This window comes from Phoxinus phoxinus (assembly GCF_949152265.1).
Source record: "Phoxinus phoxinus genome assembly, chromosome: 9".
In the NCBI taxonomy this organism is placed as follows: Eukaryota; Metazoa; Chordata; class Actinopteri; order Cypriniformes; family Leuciscidae; genus Phoxinus; species Phoxinus phoxinus.
The window spans coordinates 29167282-29181311 of NC_136884.1; the positions used below are offsets into that span (position 1 = coordinate 29167282).

General features: G+C 42.4%; 1 protein-coding gene across 1 annotated transcript; it reads right to left on the bottom strand.

Annotated features, from left to right (window-relative positions):
* Positions 1 to 632: 632 nt before the first annotated feature.
* On the bottom strand, positions 633 to 8342 carry LOC307003802 (uncharacterized protein). The gene is made up of 12 exons (XM_079622613.1): positions 8318 to 8342; positions 7854 to 7888; positions 5483 to 5669; positions 5241 to 5355; positions 4967 to 5094; positions 4804 to 4896; positions 4549 to 4674; positions 4349 to 4435; positions 4088 to 4161; positions 3702 to 3925; positions 3216 to 3375; positions 633 to 794 (listed from the first exon to the last, which is right to left on the bottom strand). The coding sequence occupies exons 2-9, from the start codon at positions 7875 to 7877 to the stop codon at positions 4148 to 4150; spliced, it is 774 nt and encodes a 257-aa protein (XP_079478739.1). The 5' UTR covers positions 7878 to 7888; positions 8318 to 8342; the 3' UTR covers positions 633 to 794; positions 3216 to 3375; positions 3702 to 3925; positions 4088 to 4147.
* Between the last annotated feature and the right edge of the window lie 5688 nt (positions 8343 to 14030).

Sequence of the window (14030 nt, forward strand, 5' to 3'; positions counted from 1 at the left end):
CCGCATCCGCCTCACGGACTCGTTCCTGAGTCTTAACGCACATCGGGCCGAAGCCGTTTCTGGTCTGTTTTTAGGGGTTGTTGCGGATATGTGCCAGCGCCGACCCAGCACCGCCTGATCATCCCGTTACAGATGCGTAACGGGTGCGTGAAACGATTCCGCCTAGCGGAGCAGTGCCGGATGTGTTACGATTCCGCTTAAATCACCACTGGATTGTCCTTTTGCCTTATTTTCGGCATTTTTGACAGTTAGGGTATTATAGTAACCTGCTACCTAGGCATAGGCCTACATTTTGTCCAGAAAAACATTTTCACTACAAGGCTTTGTCTAAAAGCTTGACTTGACTTGATAAAAACTAGTTTCAGTTGGAGCAATGCGTAGGCCTATAGGCTATAGCTGAATAAATCGTTTTAATGATTAAAACGCATACTAAAAAAACAACGTGAACAGAGTTAACAAACACAGAATTAATGACCAGGAATTCATAGATTTAATTGAACAACAAAGTCATGAACAAAGTCAACAATTAACACAGAACACAGTCAACAACAAACACAGAATAATGGATTAAAAAAAGCACAGGCTATTAACACAACGTGAAAAAAAAAAAAAAAAAAAAACATGCACTTAAACAAAATCACGAGGTGGGTGCTGTTGCTGCTCCTGCTGCTGACGCGCCAATCTCTCCTGACGCCCTCCTCTCCTGTCTGCCGAAAGGGCAAACCACCTTATGGCATGCCTCCATATGTCTGCTTCTGTTGCAGTTGCTGTCAGTGCGCATTTGCGCACTGCACCTGGAAAACAGAATTACGGATTAGGTTGAATGAGAAATTTAGATCAGTGCTTGGCCTTCATGACGACAAAACAGGCAGACGTATATTGCATTTGCTCAAAATGAAGATAGGCCCATCCTTCTAATTCGGCCTACTTCTATAACGGTTTGTGCATTAGTTGATGGAGCTGTAATAAAATAATAGCCTATAATAATAATAAAAACTGGTCATGTAAAACTGAATAAGACAAATTAACTATATCTAACCATTGAGGTTAAGACGTAGCCCCAATTAGGCCTAATAGTAATAAAAAGAATAAGAAGAATAAACAGAAGGCATTATTGCATGGGCGTCAGTTTGGTTTGAAATGTGCTGGGTACAGTGACGCATTCTTTTTCTCTCTCTCTTTCGCGCAGGTCATGTTTTGAAAGACGATGTCCTGTAGCTTACTAATGTAAATAAGTAAAAATGTATAAAAAAATGTGATGATGTCCGACTCGTTTTATGAAGAAGAAAACCTTAAGTTTTCAAAAAGCATTAGACATATGACCCACTATTCTGCTTCATAGGCTACCATGTTGACAATATGACATGCGCGTGGTTTAATGTAAACAATGATTACCAAATTTCTCTCTCATATTGCTCCTCATAATTGAAAACGGTCAAAAAAAAAAAACTAACCCGAATGAAAATAATTTTGGACGTTATCTGACATTAAGCGTTTCTACTTCACATTTTCAGCAGGGCAGCGGAGCGGCTGTGGGTTGAGTCCCCACGGTTCTCATGCCGCGGTTCTCAGTTGTTGCAGTGTTATGAACAGAGAAGCGTGTTGCCAGCGCAGCAGCAGAACGACTAAATTGAGCTCGAGGTAAAAAAAAAGAAAAGTGGTGGGTACAAAATGACTCATGACGAAACCTGGTGGGTACGCGTCCCCACCAAAATCGACGCCTATGCATTAGGCTATTGCTGGTGTAGGCTATGCTGTTTTACGAAGACGTCAAAACTGGAAGAAATTAATCAATGGAAATTTGTGCGGGAAGGATCAATTGTCATCCTCTTTTGTAAAGGTAGCCTACGGTAAGCCTATATCGTTTATCGTACTTCCTAGCGAGTAAAAGTAGGCTACTTCACCCATGGCCGAGTTTTAATTAAATAAAATTACTCTAAAGATTATTTCGTTTTGATATGTTGTCGAATATGGTTTTATGACTAAAATAAATGTATAGCCTATATAAAAAAGGCAAAAGCCGATCCCGCATGGAGTAACGTGACACTGGTTGAGGACCAGCATCTGAACTAATTTGACACTCATTTAGGCTAATGCATGTTCACTCAGACGTCGGTGATTATTTGGCATTAGGAGAATGTGTTTTTCCATCCCACTCTGCTATTTTTCCATTGTTTTTCAGTGTGAACGCACTAGTCGGGTTAAACTATTGCGCTACATATTTGGAAGACGCTTTTATCCAAAAAAGGAACAAAGCAATTCGTCAAATGTCATTCATAATACGGGTTAGACAATAGTAATATAGGGCTAAGATTATCACAAATAAACACAAGATTTTGACGCATATCCAAGGGTTTGTGGCGGGGAGTGTGGAGCGCGCACCGCATTGCACGGAGGCACGGATGCGCAGGCGCGAACACTTGCATTTTCCTATCAACAGTGAAACAACTTAAAATACTCTATAATTTCTGGTCATACAGAAAATAATAATACATTATTCATAACTACTTTTATTTGTGTAAACTCACAATAACAAGAAAACGTTGTGCTTTTGTAAAATAAAATAAAATAAAACAATCAGGCGCGCTTTCATGATCTCCGTGACCTGGAGCGCGAGAACTGAAACTAAATATAGCCTATGTAGGCTAAAGCTTGAAATGTCCACTTTAAAACGAACAAATTCGAATCGAAAGCTAATACATTTTGTTCTGATTAAGTAATCCGTATGAAAGGTGCATTTCTCTCTAAAGGCGCATCCGCTTAACGGAGATATGTTTTAAGCCGACACTGATTTAGAAAACAATAGTTTATTAATAAACAATTAAAATGCCTCGTTATTTTTTCAGACACAAATCAATGAGTTTCCTGTATTTTCATGACTACATTGTAGATTCTCACTGGCTACTTTGAAGAAACTAGAATATAAGACATGTTTTCAGTTATTTCACACTTTTTGTGTACATAATTCCACATGTGTTCATTAATAGCTTTGATGCCTTCAGTGAGAATCTACAATGTAAATAGTCACGAAAATAAAGAAAACGCATTGAATGAGAAGATGTGTCCAAACTTTTGGCCTGTACTGTATATACTATATGCGTAGTAGTATAACAATAATTTTTGACTGCTAAACTATTTTCCAGGAGTAATCTGTAAGACCTTTGAGTGAATAAATACTAATTCACTAAGGGCATTTGAAGCAATAGCCTACTTACGGCTGAGGAGGGTCCGTGATGCCATCCTGTGGAAGGCCCTCTTCTTGTTCACACCCTTCCAATTAATTGTTTGGGAAAGGGGGCAGGAAAACAGGTATGATAGAATGTTCCATGTCACCCTCTTCAAATCCACACCCCCGACAGCAGACAGGGTATTCACCTAGGGGCATGAAGATAGTGGTTGGATCACTGTTGCACAAGTTGCACAACAGGTAAGCCACTTTTTTGACAGTTTTTTTTTTCACAATTAAGACTAAAAAAATGTGGGCAATTGGATGATGCTTTCATCAATAACATTCAAGTTACATCATCATAAAGAGCTTAGTCTAGCAATAAATATTACTTTAGATGAATTAGATTAGTTACATCGTCATAAAGAGCTAAGTCTACTGTAGCAATAAATATTACTTTAGATTAATTAGATTTAGTGTAAGATGAAACAAGTGTCTTGAGTACAATGAGAACATATTGGGGGAATATGCTTACAAGGGCATGTTTCTGCCTATCGTTGGCAGGGTCCCCCAGCCAGGCCTCAAAGCGGTCCAGCTCTGCATCTGATTCCAGGGGGAATTGAAATTCCCCGGACCACTCAAAGGCTGCTGGTTGGAGGCAATTATTGACCTTGGCCATGAGCAGGTTCACGGTGGTGGCGAGTTGGGCAACCTGCTGCTTTAGGTTTTCCAAAAGCAATAGGCCATGTAGCTAAGCCGCTGAAACATTGTGAGAGTTGAAAAAAAAGTGTTAATCTGGAGAAAAGGTTATTTAAACATTAAGGAAATAATACACACTATGATGGTCAATAAAATCAACCCACAGCTGCACACTATACTGTATATATATATATACAGTACAGGCCAAAAGTTTGGACACACCTTCTCATTCAATGCTTTTCCTTTATTTTCATGACTATTAACATTGTAGATTCTCACTGGCTACTTTGAAGAAACTAGAAAATAAGACATGTTTTCAGTTATTTCACACTTTTTGTGTACATAATTCCACATGTGTTCATTAATAGCTTTGATGCCTTCAGTGAGAATCTACAATGTAAATAGAATGAGAAGATGTGTCCAAACTTTTGGCCTGTACTATGTTGTAAACATTGTTAACACTCTTTTTTTTTTTTTTCTTACGTGTGCAAGGAATTGGCCCTGTTTCATGGCCAACTCTGAAGGTTGGCTTGAAGAGGAGGTGACCTCCAGGCTCTCCACCACCGCTGGCTAATTGAGGAAAGGTATGTAAATGTTAAAATCAGAAAACAAGAAATAAAATAAGTATATATACAGTATATTTATTGTACACATGTACTTGTAAATTTGTATGAAAAAGTCACCATAGGGGAAGCCCATATTAATGTCAAACACTGGACTCAAGTGTTGAGGTGGTGGTGGTGTTGACTGGTGCACTGAGTGTTGAGGTGATGGTGGTGGTGTTGACTGGTGCACTGAGCTATTGAATACTAGATGACCATTGAGGGAAAATGATAACAAGAGAGGCAGATTGTCAGACAAGGAGAATTTAACAGGACAGACCATCACCTTTGTACTTTCATTTGTATTGTAAATTTGCTACAGAGCATGATTCTTACCATTGAAGGGGTCTGACTCCCTCCTCACATTCCAGCTTATGTCTGTAAAGGTTTCCTGTCCTGTGTTGTCCAGAGACTCCTGACCCATGTCCACTGCGAATCAACATATTGCAGTGGTACAAATCACTGGATTGTTGCAGTTGGCAATCAAATCAAAACTTACAGAGGGGGGCTGGAGGGAGACTAGGAAGGGTAGCGCTAATAGGGAGAGGATGAGGCCGAGACTCTGGTCTTCTTTTTGGAGTCTGCTCAGTTTCAGAGTCAGTACTGCCGTTTTCAAATCCTGGGTAACTAGTGAAGACAGAGGTCAAATTGTAATGACAAGGCAATAGCATCATTCAATGGGCAGGCATGAACAAAGGCTTTTTTTTGTACCCTAAACCCATCCCCAGCCATAGCTTTTGCAGTAAAACAACAATTATCTATAATGTACAAACTGTGTCGCTTTTCTTCTCCTTTTTGCCATTGAGCCCTCATCCTCTGACTGGAGGACTGCCGTTCCATTTCTGTTGTAGTCCTTCAGCTTTTGCCTTGCCTTGCTGAAGTCATCTACTATTATTAAAAAAATTAAAAATAAAGAAAGACAGATATGGAGATAATTAAGGACAAAGGAAGTAAGGCATAACTGTTGTCCTAACATGGAAAGACATAGAATTACCCTGTTTGCTTGTTTATTTACCTTTTTCAAAGAGTATTCTTATTTTGAAGATTTTCCAGCCAGGGCCTGGCATTTCATGCCTCTTTATGGCCTTTTGGGTTTTTTCCTCGGAAATGAATGTTGGCCAAAAACATTCATCACCTTTAACCCATGACCTCGGCACAACTTCTGTAATGTCCTCGTCGAGGAAAATTACTCCACAAAATGTCTTTTAAAAATCATGGTGTAAAAAATAAGATGATTAAAACAATACATAACTGAACTGAACTGAACTATGATTTTCAAAAATAAAGTCTAGTCCTTCATATGAAACAATGGTATAACCACCATTGCCTCATTGAAAGGGACAGCCATGCATTTTTGTGTGAAAGATGACAGTTTGAAGAATTTTATCTCATGGCCTAGGTCAGCTGGTATCACAATGTTTAAAATGTCCGAATTAAAAGGATAGGTAAAAAATGTTTCAACCATCCCGTACTGTCTGTAGGCAATTTTGATATCACCGTGACAGTCAATTATATTAATTATTTGACACACATTTTTGCCCATCAGAAATGTGTTGTTTCTACATGTTGTGGTCATGGTGAACCTCTCTGATATCAGTTCGTCATACTGGTGACAGATCAAGTTTGGTACTGGTATAGGGCCTCGGGCATGTTCTTTGCACAATTTGATGGGCTGGTCACTTGTAACACCACCATTTAATCCCTCGGACAGGCATCTGATTATTTGGGCCAGGGGATTTGAGGGTTTGCGTACAAAACCCTTGAGTTTTTGCAAATAATTTTCGTATGGAAAGGATGATATAACATCCAGATTGCCAAAATGTTTTGCATCCTGTGCAAGATGGGTCAACCCATGCACATTGTACACTAGCTGATCATTTCCATACAGGCGGGCAAAATGTTCCACAAAAGCATGAAGGAGGCTGTTGGCATATTCGTTGTACTTTCTGGCAAAGAAAGGGGAGACCAGCATTGCCATGGCTGTCGACAGCAGCAGGAAGTTTGCATATAGATCAGGTCTTAACACCTCACGTAACACCACCGGCCCTGTGTATAAGAGAAACTGACGGAACTCCGTCGCCTTCCACCTATCCACTTCGTTCAGTGCTCTTGGCCTTCTAGCAAATTCTGAAGGAATGTGGGGTCTTAAGCTTTGAAGATTTTTGGATATTCTGTCCACGTCTCTCCCTGGTACACGGACAGTCAGAGGACCTTTCATCCACAGAAAGATGAGGCGCCTTACCACCCCCAAGCACACCAGGTGCATGTAGTCCAGTGGGACTTGGGACACCAAACCAAAATGTACATTTGTGAAGGCATGAGGACCATGGTGGTGTTCCTCATCCTCCTGCCTGGCAAATGCCTCATCAGACCGTGTTTGGCTATTCATGAGTGGATATGTCATGCGGTGGTTGAGGTACACCCCACTCTGAATACACTTGTCACAGCCATAGTAACCGTTAAAAGCCTTTGTGACTTTCACAAAGGATTTTGCCGGTGCGTCACAGATCATCGAATTAACTTTTAAAGTGAGCCTTTTCCCCTCAAATGTAAACCCCTCCTGTAATTGTGAGAGTTCATTTGCCAAATCTGTGAGATATATTTTTGATGACTCAGGTTTCTTTATACCTGAGTACATCCCGATGACTACAGGTTCTTTCATGGGTACTCCAACCAATCTACCTAAAATGGGCCACAACTGAAGACCTGAACTTTTAAAAAGTGGCAGGCCATCCACTGACATTTGAAGATGTAAACAACATCCATCGACAAGCTTGTCTTTCCACTGGGAAAGGGTATGTTTTAACGCCTCAATAATGCCAATGTAGTGGTATAGGCCACCGCAGAGCTCCCTAACAGAATAATCTCTTCTTGTGTTAAGAAGAGTTCGTGCATCTTTTGGCAAGTCACAGTGGTGGACCGTTAATATTGCCAAAAGAGCCGAAAGTGCAATATGGGAAATACCATATGTTAATGCCCAGTTGGAAAGGCGATTCCTGAGTTTTTCTGGTTCCTCCCAGTCAGATACTTCTTCTACATCACTATCATCTTGATAATAAGATCTATCCTCTGGGTCAGACACAACAGCTGCCATTGGATCTAATCCAAGATCTTCTTCCATGATTTCATTTTCAGGTTCTGCAACATCATCTGTTGGAGACCCAATATCTCTGGGAGGAAGTGTGGCTGCAGGTGTTTCCTGGCCGATATCAATTAACCTTCTATTAAGGTCCACCCTGGCTCTTCTCCTCAACGCTGAACTGGGAACAGGTGTCTTGCGTCTATTCATTTTTTACATTTAGGTAACTATCTCAACTGTAAATTGAATAATAATAATAATAAAAAAGTATGGAGTTTGGAATGGAATGAAAATCTGAGTATTATACCTTCGTCTCAACAGTTTGCATCATGTTTTCAGCATCTGGAAAAAGAAATGGAAAGTATGTTGTAAGTTGTTGTCTTACTTAATTTTACTTATTATGTGACTGGAAAAGTTGTCTGGTTTATCAAAAATAAAGATTTGGTAACAAGTATAACATTTATTTCTCTATCCCTCTATTGGTCTATATCTATTTATCCATCTATCCATCTATCTATCTATCTATCTTCTAAAATACCAATAACAAAATTGTAATTGTAAGGTTGAAATTGTAATTGGGGTAGGCTACATGAGAAGAATAGTGGTTATGGTCTTTGTTCAGTGTAAGGTTGGAGGCATTGTCACAGTCTTCGTCTGCACCTGTCTGTCTTAGTCTGACTACACTTCCCAGAATCCCTTGTCTCCACACCTGAACTCACTCCCTCAATTATCCACCCGTTCATCGTCATCATCTGTGTCACCTGTCTTCACCTGTGTTTCCTTGTCTGTTTCCCGCCTCCAATCTGTTACCATGGACCAGTGTTGTAGTCGAGTCACCAACTGTCGAGTCCGAGTCGAGTCTCGAGTCCCAGTGTTCGAGTCCGAGTCCAAGTCCGAGTCACCAAAGAAGAGTCCGAGTCGAGTCCAAGTCGAGTCACCATTACCTGAGTTCGAGTCCGAGTCGAGTCTCGAGTCCTGTGTTCGAGTCCGAGTCAAGTACACTGTATTTACTTTTGTAAAAAAATTAATAAGTTTAGAGATTTTCATTGTAAAGGGATTAAACAATGTTGCGGTGTCCAACTGAGTATGTGTGGCTGTGAGGAAAAATCAAGAGAAAAAAGATTGACGATGTAAAGTAATTTAACAGTTAACAATAAAACGACAAGCTTCTTCAAGGCTTGGTTTCTTCCTGAATTAATCCGTTTCTCCCGAAATAAATGAAAGTAAGAGGTCGGTGAACTGGGAGAAGAATAAACTTTATGGTTGACTTACTTACACTGTGTATATCTGATATGAATTAAATATGTTGGCAAATATATTTGAAAGGATTGTTTATTGCTACTTCCATAGACACCATTGTATTTTACAAACTATAAATGTATTGTTTTGCTATAAATTGTATGTATTTAAATATCTGAAATCTAAAATAAACATAATTGTGTTATGGTATGATAAGCGGGATTAAAAGAGAATAAAAAAAAAATGAGCTCAATGTTAAAATTGACCGGAGTTCTCCTTTAAGCGCTGAGCGCGTCCGTCTTTGGCTCAGCGCCAGCCATAGCACGAAAGCACAGTTTGAATTTGGCAGTTATGTCACGTCACTGTACATTCGCTCCTTAGTGGTCAGCTCAGCTGCTGCAAAGCGTGCCAAAATCGAAATTGCTGATGAGATGTAGAGGGACTTATCTACTGTTAAATGAATAATGCTCGAGAATGAAGCGTAAAGTGAGTGACGTCAGTGAGTGTGTTGTCAAGCAAGGAGAGCGAGCGGTAGCAGTGTCTGTGAGGGAAAAAATAGATCACGGCCGGTCTTGGAGCACGAAACAGATAAAGTTTAACATCTTATATCAAATTTTTATAACCTATTTATTCAGAAACAACGTCATTCATTTGATGAATGCTCAAGCCCGATTTTATATATCCTCGGCTCGAGTCCGAGTCCAAGTACGAGTCATCAGTCCGCGAGTCCAAGTCGAGTCACGAGTCCAGAGAATGGAGTCTCGAGTCGGACTCGAGTCCAGAGAATAAGGACTCGAGTCGGACTCGAGTCCGAGTCCAGGACTCGAGTACTCCATCACTGCCATGGACACTGATCACTTCCTCACAGCTGCCTGTCTTTTGTGTTCATCATCACTGTGTATTTGAGTTCCTGTCTGTGATCAGTTCATGGTCCGGTATTGTTTGTGTTTCACATGTTGTCTCACCTGTTCCTTTGTATCCTGAGTTTACTTCATTAAAGAAAGTATTAATTCCACGTTCATCTCCATCATCCTTCCTACCAGTTGTGACAGAATACCGGACCGTAAACAAAAGAACGCGTTTGTATATTTTCTTCTTTTTTTCCGTTTTCGGGTTCAGTGTTTTTGTTCCGTATTCACCCCTGCTTGCACCATGGACCTCCCAGCGGTAAGACTCATGTGCCTTGAGCAGGGAGAACGCTCCCTCGAGGAACACTTGGAAGAATTCTTGGATCTTGCTCATCTGACCACCTTCCCGGACGACTGCCTGTGCACATTCCTGAAAGTTGGACTCAACGCTGCCACATGTGCACAGTTGTCCGGGGAGGTTCCTCGAGGGAGCTTCTCATCATATGTGGAGTGGGTGCTGGCGTCCTGCGGATCTGCGTTCACCGTTGAGGATACCGCCAGTCCCACTTCCCATCCAGCGTCCAGCCCAGAGCTTCCTGCACCGCTGGTCCCGTCCAGCCCAGAGCTTCCTGCACCGCTGGTCCCGTCCAGCCCAGAGCTTCCTGCACCGCTGGTCCCGTCCAGCCCAGAGCTTCCTGCACCGCTGGTCCCGTCCAGCCCAGAGCTTCCTGCACCGCTGGTCCCGTCCAGCCCAGAGCTGCCTTCGCCGCTGGTCCCGTCCAGCCCAGAGCCTTCGCCGCTGGTCCCGTCCAGCCCAGAGCCTTCGCCGCTGGTCCCGTCCAGCCCAGAGCCACCTTCGCCGCTGGTCCCGTCCAGCCAAGAGCCACCTTCGCCGCTGGTCCCATCCAGCCCAGGACCGCCTTCGCCGCTGGTCCCATCCAGCCCAGGACCGCCTTCGCCGCTGGCCCCGGTCAGCTCAGAGCCCTCTTCGCCGCTGGTCCCGTCCAGTCCAGACCCGTCTTTGCCGCTGGTCCTTTCCAGTGCTGACCTCCCCAAGAAAATTTTGGGGGGGGGCAATAAGTCCTCTGAGGGGATCGTGGAGGTCCTTCCGACACGGTTCCCATGGCCGCCCGAAGGGTCCACACCGCCATGGCCGCCCAAAGGGTCCACACCGCCATGGCCGCCCGAAGGGTCCTGGCCGCCTGCACGTCCTGCTCCGCCCTGGCCGCCTGCACGTCCTGCTCCGCCCTGGCCGCCTGCACGTCCTGCTCCGCCCTGGCCGCCTGCACGTCCTGCTCCGCCCTGGCCGCCTGCACGTCATGCTCCGCCCTGGCCGCCGGCACGTCCTGCTCCGCCCTGGCCGCCGGCACGTCCTGCTCCGCCCTGGCCGCCGGCACGTCCTGCTCCGCCCTGGCCGCCGGCACGTCCTGCTCCGCCCTGGCCGCCGGCACGTCCTGCTCCGCCCTGGCCGCCGGCACGTCCTGCTCCGCCCTGGCCGCCGGCACGTCCTGCTCCGCCCTGGCCGCCTGCACGTCCTGCTCCGCCCTGGCCGCCTGCACGTCCTGCTCCGCCCTGGCCGCCTGCACGTCCTGCTCCGCCCTGGCCGCCTTCCTGCTCCAGATCGGCCACCCCATCATCAGCCTCCAGGGCGCCCACCCCCCCACCCCTTTGTTGTTCTACGGCGCGAGGTCGCGCCTTGTTGAAGGGGGGCGTTATGTCACAGTCTTCGTCTGAACCTGTCTGTCTTAGTCTGCACTACACTTCCCAGAATCCCTTGTCTCCACACCTGAACTCACTCCCTCAATTATCCACCCGTTCATCGTCATCATCTGTGTCACCTGTCTTCACCTGTGTTTCCTTGTCTGTTTCCCGCCTCCAATCTGTTACCATGGACACTGATCACTTCCTCACAGCTGCCTGTCTTTTGTGTTCATCATCACTGTGTATTTGAGTTCCTGTCTGTGATCAGTTCATGGTCCGGTATTGTTTGTGTTTCACATGCTGTCTCACCTGTTCCTTTGTATCCTGAGTTTACTTCATTAAAGAAAGTATTAATTCCACGTTCATCTCCATCATCCTTCCTACCAGTTGTGACAGGCATATACATTCAGATGTATTTATAAATTATGTAGGCTAATGTCCCTGTCACTTTCTATCAGTTCTACCATATATTTTCTCTTCCTTTTCTTTAATGAATGTACATTTGATTTCAGTAATGATACTTTGGCCATGAATTTAAAAAAAATCATAATCACAATTACTTAATTTATTTTTAGTCCAGGCAAAGTAGCATTTTACGACAGACTAAATCAGCATAGATCATTTCTATGAGGTGCCCAGAACAACATACTAAAAGTCTTAAGAAATCCTAGTTGAGGAAATATGTTAATTTATCATCAATCCGAAATGTGTGCCAATAAGGTAGGCAACAATACACCCCAATGGGGCTATTTTTTCCTTTACTCCTATCAAAATTAAACTTTACACAATGAAAGTACCCATGAAAAGTATTTTTTTGTATTACAAGTTTCTTTGAAAATGATTTGTAATATGCAAATATAGGGTGTGTTGTTGCAACACACATTTCGGATTGATGATCAATTAACACATTTCCTATGATTTCTTAGAAATGATCTATGCTGAAAAAAATTATTTTACAATTACTCTTATTTTTTGCTCCAAAATGAGTTAGTTTGCCTGGACTATTTGTTTTATTCTCAACTTTTACAAAAGAGCACTGCCTGCTGGGAAATCTGTTTGACTTATCATATGATAAAATACCCAGCTAACAGGGGACGTCCCCCGGACTTTTCGAACGTCCCTTTAGGTCCGCTTTGTAACGTTCGCTGATGGACGTTCTGAGGACATTTGTCCGGGCCAGTTTGCGAACGTCCCTATTTCGTCCCTCACCTGCCATTTCCATGACAACACTTGGAAAATCCAGTCACCCATTGATTTTTATCATTAGACCGGCAACTCAGACAAACGAATAATTAAACTAAAATATAAACCCATATTGGATTTAAAAGGGGATTTGTTTATTCCTTAATATCCATTAAAGCTGCAGTCCGGCACTTTTTTGTGTTTAAAAATATCAAAAAAGACATTTTTGAAAAAAAACGTAACCAGCCAGTGTTCAAAACGATCTGCTTGCCTTACCTCGATTCAAAACGGTAAGCTTGTAATAATGACTTTAATTCCAGTGGTACTGGTGGATTTCCGCGGGAATTTCGAGCATGTCTTTGCGTCATTACGTCACTTCTATACACATAGAGAATGAGTCCCCGGCTAGCGTGTGTGGATGATGGAGGTGGAGATTTAGCTTAGCACTTGGTATGGCGGATCCCGAAAGTTTAAAGCGACAATCACCAGTGACAACTGGAGATTCACCAGTTGTAAAACACAAAGACTTCGGACTTCAGATTGGCTACAGAAAAAATATATTTTTCACGTTTTGACGTGATATAAGCAATCGTTAGATTTGATCAGTATGGTACCCTACTGCAATGCTTCCCCCCACCCCCCGAATTTGGTCAGAACAAAAGTGAATGTTACTTACTTGTTCAGATGACATTTTCCGATGAAAATTCTAATGTTGACACTTTCAAAAAGTATACTCTGAGATTGCTGATGAAAGTACAGTATCCACAGCGACGCGGCAGCCTCAATACATTGTGTTCATCCGCGCTGTCTCATGCCGATTTACTACCCACGCACAGTTAATAATTCCGCGAATAACTGCAATTGCAGATTTCGAACAGAGATGGCGACAAAGAGGAAAAACGACGGACTGCAGCTTTAAATTAACTGTGATAATGGATTTGATCTAAAAACCATGGTTTTTGTTTTGCAGATTGACGTTATAGTTTTAGAGTAACTGCAAATAAATTATAGTAAAAAATATTATTTGAATTCATTGTAAAATTTAGTTAATGTTAAACATTTTAGCATTTTAATTTTAAGATAATAACTGTCATGTTACTTTTAACTTCTATCACTAGTTAAAGATGTAATCAAATCACAAGTCTGTTTTCAGCCAATATAATTTAAACATCAAAAACATGATAATTGATTCAACTGAATAGGCTACAATTTGTAGGCTATTCCACATGTATGAAGAAAATAAGGTTGAATCACAGGAGCTCTAAAAGAATGCATCGACTTCAAATGATGAATGCAGCCAAGGAAAATGTGAAGAAGGGAAAAGCACATTGCTGGAAAGAAAGTGGAAAGTAACAAATACAAGACAAATAAAAAAAGCCCTATCCTAATTTAGGCTGCATGTCAAACTGTTGGTCAGGCGATCGAAGGGCTGGTTTTATTAAAAATAAGTTATTTTAGGAAAAATATTATTATAATTATTGCACTTAAGACTGATAGCACTTGAATCTCAAAAA

Coding starts and splice junctions, on each gene's coding strand:
- LOC307003802 (XM_079622613.1), bottom strand. CDS start 7,877: ATGATGCAAACTGTTGAGACGAAG. Junction 5,670..7,853: donor TGCAAACTGTTGAGACGAAG/GTATAATACTCA, acceptor GATTTTTAAAAG/ACATTTTGTGGAGTAATTTT. Junction 4,897..4,966: donor TCTCCCTCCAGCCCCCCTCT/GTAAGTTTTGAT, acceptor GTTGATTCGCAG/TGGACATGGGTCAGGAGTCT.